This window comes from Marmota marmota, unplaced genomic scaffold, assembly GCF_001458135.2.
Source record: "Marmota marmota marmota unplaced genomic scaffold, marMar, whole genome shotgun sequence".
Classification (NCBI taxonomy): domain Eukaryota; kingdom Metazoa; phylum Chordata; class Mammalia; order Rodentia; family Sciuridae; genus Marmota; species Marmota marmota.
Window position 1 is genome coordinate 3,453,999 of NW_026000078.1, and position 8,167 is coordinate 3,462,165.

The following is an 8,167-nucleotide window of genomic DNA, read 5'->3' on the forward strand; positions in this document are numbered from 1 at the left end:
AAAAACTGGAAAAAAATAGAAAAAAAATCAAGTTTGCAATACTTGTAGGTAGATATATGTGATAACATATCTTGCATAGATGTGACATTAAAAGTATGTCCTTTTTACAGCCTATAGAAGAATGAGAAATAAATATCTATTGGTTATAAATTATAAAGTAAATAAAAGTATTTCTATTGAATATTTTAATGATACTTCTATTAAATTTTTTACTACAAAATACATAAATATGAGGTCTCTGGCTAATAACTGTAAATGACAAGAGTATGTAATTCGTCTCTTCAATTCCTTTGGATATTAAAAACCCCAGTAGCATTTAACACAGTTTTGAGACTACTTACAATAGGTAGAAAGAATTTTGTGAATAATTGATATTTGTATAAATAGACAGGAAGTTATAGAAATCTACAGGTTTCTTCGAAGTTATTACTCTTTGTTTAACATTTTAATAGAACTCCATCAATTTATGTAATTCTGGCTTTGGCATGACTCAAGTAGGGTTTAAGCTAAATGGGTTAAGTGAAATCCCGAATTTTTGCTGGAGTCTTACCGTTATATTGACATTTATATTGCAGGCATTAAATAAAATAACAATGTCTCATATAATATCTATTGGAAAAATATTTTAGAGATAACTCTGCACTGGGTAATTTTCAGTTAGAATTTTCTTCATATCTGTGGATATGATTTTTTTACAATTATTCATTTATATATTATTATTTTAATAGTACATATTTATGAGGTGTGGTATAATAATTTGACTCATGTATACAAGGTGCAATGATCAAATCAGGGTAGTTAGCATTTCCAACTGTTTAAAATTTTAAAAATATTTTATTAATACATAATAAATATATATATTAATGGGGTGTTTATATTTCACAATAACCTAATAAATATGTTATGAATAACTAGAAGAGATAACTTGAAAGTTTTAAACATAAAACAATGATAAGAAGATGGACACATTAAATATCCTGTTTTGATCAGTGCATATCATATATATATGAATCAAAAGTATCACAGTATATCCCATAAACATTGGGTATGTATATTGACTATAAATATTGACCTGAAAGATTGTTGATTTACTGTTAGGATATTATTAGATGCCCTGTTTTATGTATTTTATGTGTATGAATTCCTAGCCTTATTTCATATTTTTAAGGAATTTCCAAGTTATCTCATTTGCTACTATGTATAGTAACAGGAGATGTTGAAGAGAATATATTATGCTCTTTAAAAAAGAATAAGTGAGAAAAATATATGACAATGTATTTGACCAGTAATAGAAGTTTATATTCGTATATCTCCACCTATCTTGGGTTGCTAATAAAATTCCCCAATAATATCCTTAAGTTTTCCCTTACTTTAATAATATCTTACCTGCACTGTGAATATCACTGATCTGTTGCTAAAAGGATGGCTCAAAATTAACTGATTAGGCAATGATGAAAGTATTTTTCAAAATCAACACAGGTTTGCCAGAAATCCTAAAGAAGGAAAGGTATTGTATCCTTCTTTTCAAGGATTTCTGACTGCCCCCCACCCAGGGTCTGTGTCTCTTGAGGTAATCTTTTGCTACTTTTATTTGCTCTCTTATCTCATTGTTGGAGTGATCAGTCTTTGCCTCTATTTGCTCATTTAGGCCATTCTTTAATTCACAGGTTATTTTAATTATGAACCTTCTGAAATCCTTTTCTGACATTTCATCAAATTTGCTCTCCATTGGTTCTGTTATTAGTGTCCTGGTTTGTTTGGGGCACTTTCCTCCCTTGTTTTTTCATGTTGTCTATGTGTCTTCCTTTCTTGCAGTGTGAATCTGAGATATTACAATTTCTTCCCTATATTCTTGTAGTACCCATGCAGATTGTCTATACCTCACCTTAATGTTGGGCTTCCAGACCCTGCTGGTGTCCCTCACTGAGTGCTACTGCTTCCTGGGTCTGAGTCCTGCTTCAGTGGATCTGGGCTGCTGGGCTTGACCTCCCCTGGTAGTTTGCTGGTCTAAATGGGCAGTCCTGTGCCAAAGGCTAGGCTCTGATGGTGTCTGCCCCACAGGAAAAGGATGGACCAGGCCTTCTGTGTACTTGGGCCCCTCAGAGGTCCATGTGGGTGGATTTGGGCCACTGGGCTTGACCTCCCACAGTAGTCTGCTGGTCACAAGGGATGGTCCTGCGCCAAAGGCTAGTTTCTGGCTGTGTCTGCCCTGCTGGGAAAGGGTTGGGCCAGGCCTACTGTGCACCTGGGCCCTGCAGAGGCCTGTGTAGGAAGATCTGGGCCACTGGGCTTGACCTCCCCCAGTAGTCTGCTGTGAATATACTGTGTATACAAAGAGAGATATGAAAAATTGTACTCTATATGTGCAGTAAGAATTGTAATGCATTTCGCTGTCATATAAAATAAAAAAAAAATTTAAAGAAGGAAAGATATAGAAAGAAAGAGCTGTGTGAAGGGGAGAAAGAGGGAATATAGAAAGAAAGAAGAAAGGGAGGGAAAAGAAAAAAATTCAAAAAATTAAAGATGGAAAATAATAAAGATGTCTTCGCATTCCCATATCTTATTCTTGGGGATACAAAAGTATTTCTGATAAGTAGAAAGAATTATTAGAAGTTGAAAAGTGTGGAAAGGAAAGAGAATGCCAAGTGATGAAAGAATGAAAGGTGGAAAGAGAAATGAGTTTGTAACAATTTCAGTAGGACCAAGACTAAAAATAACAATGCTGTAATAACAATATCATAGCAAACAAGCTTACTGAGATTTTATCATGTTCATACACTAGAATAACAGCTTTACTTGCATTAACTTGTTTAATCAAGATAATTTTATGACATAAGCATTACTTTATCTAGTTCATAGATAAGTTAAATTTACAAAGGCCAATTTCCAGGGTTACACAACTGATAAATGGAAAGGTCAAGATTTAAAACTAGCTTGTCTTAATCTTTAGGTCATGTTCTGAACCATTACATTTTAGCATTTGTAACCTTGAATCAAGTGTGAAGTTAAAATGATTTCTCTCTCAACTCTTTAGAGCATCAGCTCTATATTATCACCAACTATATAATCCATCTTCTCTTCTAATCTGATTCTAATTCTCAAGCACATCTAGTTAGTGTTTTGTAATCCTTGTAAATTTTCCTTTTTTGTTTGTTTTTGAAAACTGTTCTCTGATAATGAAAGAGCTCTTTATTCTCTCCTTCCTATACCCTCTACCCCATCTTTTATATCAATTGATGGTATCTGTATTTTCAATATCTCTCTTGGTACCTTGTCAGCTATCAAGGATCCAGTTTTCCAGACCAGATAATTCAGACAGCGTTAGCCAGGACATTGTTTGGGGATGACATCTGTTCTGCTCAGAATCTCTGGTAAATCAGTAAATATGTTGTGTGCCATTCCTCAAAATATCATTGCTTTATTGGAAACTCCCAAATTTCTCTGGTATTTTGCTTCTCACACCTATCTCTTAAGTTGTTTTTGTATTCCCATGTAGGTTTAAAAGTGGACGCTCAAACTCAGGATTTATTGTTCCTGTAACCAATCTATCTTTAAATTGCACTGAAAGTGACATGGGCATTGCCATTTTCTACTCACCCAACCTTTAAATAACAGAGTCCCATTTAACTCCATTTTTTTCTCCTCAGATATCTATTTAGCTACCATTTCAATCTTCACCAGATTTATTGCATCTCTCTTCTCTGTATAAGTTAATTATTACTTAATAACAATATCTCATGTCTTATAATTGTATGGGTGGAACAGATGGCCCTTCTGCTGGTTCAGCCCTGGAGCATTATTCATCTACTGTTAGCTAGTGGGTCAAAACTCAGATGATTGAAATGGCTAAGGACAACCATACTTCTTTACCTATCCATTCATTCCAACTCTGCACACAGCACAATAGACTCTGATTTTGATAAGATTAAGCCTCATGCAAGTCCTAATAAAATTTTTGCGTGTTTCTTGTTGACTGACATTTCACTCTATAAGGCAAATCACACACTGAGTAAATCAGTCCCATAGACTATATAGGAAGAGAGTCCACATAGGTATGGCCATTGGAAAATGTTATTCATAGGGTAGCCCTTATTGCAACAATCTGCAGTACTCTCCTAATTCTCATTCTTATTGCTATAATCCTAGTTCAGATTTTCATGACTGCCTGTTTAATAATCTGCAGGACTTCTATTGTTTCTTCCCAGCTACCTGTGCCTTCTAATGCATCTGTTATACTTAAAAAGTTCTAATCAAGTTCCTTTCCTGTCTAAAGCAAACAATCAGTATCTTGGTATAGGCTTCCAAGAAAAGTGTTTCTTTCTTCTGACTTTGAGCATTCTCAATACATCTTTACCACCTTGATGTCCATGGTTCTCCTACACCTCAACTTATGGTTTTAAAACATTTCTTTCCTCCTTCCCCTTACTCACATTTGATAATTCTATTTTTCTTACTAAAATGGAATTTTACCTGATCTTTTTTCATTAAAATCAAACTCATTCTTCGAATCAATTTCATCTTCCCCTATTCATGTCAGAAATTAATTACTTTTTGTGTCAATAAAATCTTAACACACTTTACTCATGACTCCCTTACCACAATGATCTGACCCTTCACTTTACTATTGTTGGCTTTTTTGTGTGGCTGTATCCCTTCTCATACTTAACCTCTAAAATAATTCTACTAGGATCTGACATATCATATATGTAATTTAACATTTTTAATGACCATTTGTAAAGAAGCAAAAAATGAACTGAGGTTATTTATGTTAATAATAGATTTTTATTTATCTTAATTTCTCTCAGAATATTAATTCATCAAGTAAAAACAATTATTAATTTTCATGTTCTGGTTTTATATTAACTCTGAAATACAAATTATATTTTATACTTAGAGCATATCTCTGTTCAAATTAGCAACATTTCAACTGTTCCATAGATAATTCTTGCTCGTGGCTACTTTAGTGACATTCCAAATTTAGAAATATGGAAGAAATGTTGATGTAACACAGAAAATATCACTTCATAGTCAGACCTTTTATATTCTGCCCTGTCACTTACTACAGAAGTTTGGGCAAATTGCTTAGTCTCTCTGGGCCTTAGTTTCTTCATGTATATGAAATTTTTGAAAAGACAAGGGTTGAAGTATTACACAATTTCTGACATGGTATTCATTTATTTATAAAATGAAGACATAAAACATACTAATCTCAATGTCTTGCACGATATGGAACTTAGAGTATATGTTAGATAGCCATTTATTGAGCGCATTAGACATACTAATCATTTGCTAGGTTCTAGGAATATTGCATATGATGTCTGCCTTTTAAAAGCTTAGTCCAGAATGGTGAACATGTAAATATTTAATTATTTATAACACATTTACAATATAAATGATATGTATAATAATTTGAAAAGCTGTTACACGGCAGAGGAGTTATAAACTATGCCTAGGAATATGAGTGTAGGCTTTATGAAGATGTTGCTTCAACTCAATATATGCCAGGTACACAAAAATGGTAGAAGAGGATCATAGGAAGAATACCAGGAGGTATGAACTTACATGTAAGACACATGGAACTTTGATTGTCCACATGGTTGGTCCCAGGAAAGACCAAAGGAGAGTCCGGTGAATACTAGAGAAATAATTAGGTAATAATTGGAATAATAACTCTTTCCCAGAGATAGTACTTCCTCATTTCCCCTCATCTTGATAAATGATATCATTGCCAAATATCTATATCTTTAGTGTCTGCATTTCATAATTCTTTAGATTTAATATATCCATAAACCTGTTGCCTCTCACCTTTGAAACATCCTCTCTATGCCCTAGTCAAAGTCACCCACTTCTTTTCTGGGCTACTATAAAAAGCCTCTAACTTATCTTCCTTTTTTCATTCTTATACTCCAATTTCTGATTTCCTCCAAGAGGCAATGATGATTTCCTTTTAAAGTACAGCATGCTCTTTCACCACTCTTTACAGCATCACTACCTCTCTTTCTTGATTCATTCTAAGATCTGACCTACCTATCTCTCTTCAATTCATTTGCTTTTCCATTTATCACACATGCTTTAGCCTTGCTAACTTAAAAAAAAAGATCCTCGAGTATTCCAAGCTTTTTTTGCCCATCATTTTTTGCTTTCTCTTCTATCTAGATTGGACTTTTTCTTGTCTTCAAATGACTACTGATTTTTAATTCTTTAATTCACAGCTAAAATCACTCCCTCAGTAATGTTTCACTGACCATCCAGTCTGAAATACTCTGATAGTGATGTTACTCTCTATTTTATTATGCTGTTACTTCATAGTAGTTTTTATTGAAACCTGAAATTATTTATCATCACTGTTATTCTCATTACTGATATTATATTTACTTGCATATTTTGTTTTTCTTCCACTAGAATGTAAACTCTCTTGGAATAGAAAAATGACTGTCTTGCTCATCATTATATCCCTTATATCATCCTTAATACTTGGCAAAGGAGAACACTCAATTCTTCTTGAAAGGATGGATAATATTTTCCCACCTATACTATTAATTAAGGAGGAAAAGTATGTGCATTCTTTGATTTAGTGTTTTATTAGACATGAAAGATATTTGGCTATGGGGATAAAATCATAACCACTACAAATTCTGCTATTCCAGCATAAATCCTACTATTCTAGCACAAAATCTACTCTCTAGCCATATTATTAAGCACTTGAATTGATGAGTGGGGGCGTCCTAATTCTCTAATTCATGGGCATTTAAATTTCAAGTAGTTTTTAAAATTTTAATGCAGAAATGTAAATAACTAAAAATTGGTGTGTGGGAAGGAGTAGAAGAAAATTAATGTCTTGTTTCTTTTTGGAAATTGAAATATTACAAACATTGCAGATAAATAGTTCAAACAACATTTTGAGTATAAGTTGAGTTGTGTCTAATTGTAACTTTCTATTAGTGAAGCACATCAGAAATAAGATCTACTTCTAGGTAAATAATACATGAATGAGGACTGTTTACATATGTCACATGCCAGATATTTGAAAAGCCTAATATTCCTTTAATAAGAACAACATTAAGTTCTAAAAGGTCATTTAAGATTATTTTCTTGGGAGATTTTATGAATGTTCTTCACCTGTTGAGTTAACATTATTATTAATAATCTTTTTAACATTCCAGTGTTTGTACTCTAAATATTTATTCATGTTAACGTTTACTTTGTCAAATGTGTTCTTTTACAGGAATATAAATAGCTGCTAGAAAGAACAGTGGCAGCTTCAGAGCAAAATGAAGTTCTTTGTGCTGCTTTCAGCCCTTGGGCTCTGTTGGGCTCAGTATTCCCCAAACACTCAACAGGGAAGGACCTCTATGGTCCACTTGTTTGAGTGGCGCTGGGTTGATATTGCTCAGGAATGTGAGCGATACTTAGCTCCCAATGGATTTGGAGGAGTTCAGGTAAGGATTGTTCACATCATAAATTGCAACATTTACTTGAGCTTATGATAAATGCTATAATAAAATGGCAACCCGTTTCTGTGAATCTGAGATAATATTTTACTTAACATATAAGCCCTCTGAAACAGTTTTCTGAGGAAGAAAAAATTTAGTATTGGTGGCAACTTTATATTTTGTTTCAGGATAATAGCAGGACATCTTTAATGGGCTGTTAATATTTTAGAGTGATTATAAAGTACTGTAGCTGCATGTACAAAGATTCAGCAATAATTTTAGGTTATTAATTTGTTTTAGAGGTTTTAATGATATAAAATAAGCTATAATTTGATACTTATTTAGATTGCTTTGTTTGTAGATCTCACCACCCAATGAAAATATTGTTGTTAACAACCCTTCAAGACCTTGGTGGGAAAGATACCAACCAATTAGCTATAAAATATGCACAAGATCTGGAAATGAAAATGAGTTCAGAGACATGGTGACAAGGTGTAACAATGTTGGTGTAAGTGAATTTAAGTTTCCTTTAAAAATATTATATAGGAAGATAATTTCTTCTTTTTCTTTCTCTTCTTGAGCAGAAAGTTTCTGGGGCTTGATTTTTTAAAATTTTATTTCATACTTGAGCAATAACTCAAAAGGAACTATTGCTTTATGTTCAACCTTTATAAATCCTTATTTATGTGCCATTCATCTACTAAAGAAAAGACCATTTAGTTCAAAGAAGAGTT

The 8,167-nt window shown here is 33.1% G+C and overlaps 1 protein-coding gene across 1 annotated transcript in view; it reads left to right on the forward strand.

Moving 5' to 3' along the window:
* Nucleotides 1-8,167, forward strand: part of LOC107156562 (amylase alpha 2A) — a 71,054-nt gene that overhangs the window by 728 nt on the left and 62,159 nt on the right. The window contains exons 2-3 of the mRNA XM_048814627.1: nucleotides 7,226-7,439; nucleotides 7,795-7,941. Coding sequence (XP_048670584.1) covers nucleotides 7,272-7,439; nucleotides 7,795-7,941 — 315 coding nt within the window. The 5' untranslated portion in view covers nucleotides 7,226-7,271. The remainder of the gene's footprint in view (nucleotides 1-7,225; nucleotides 7,440-7,794; nucleotides 7,942-8,167) is intronic.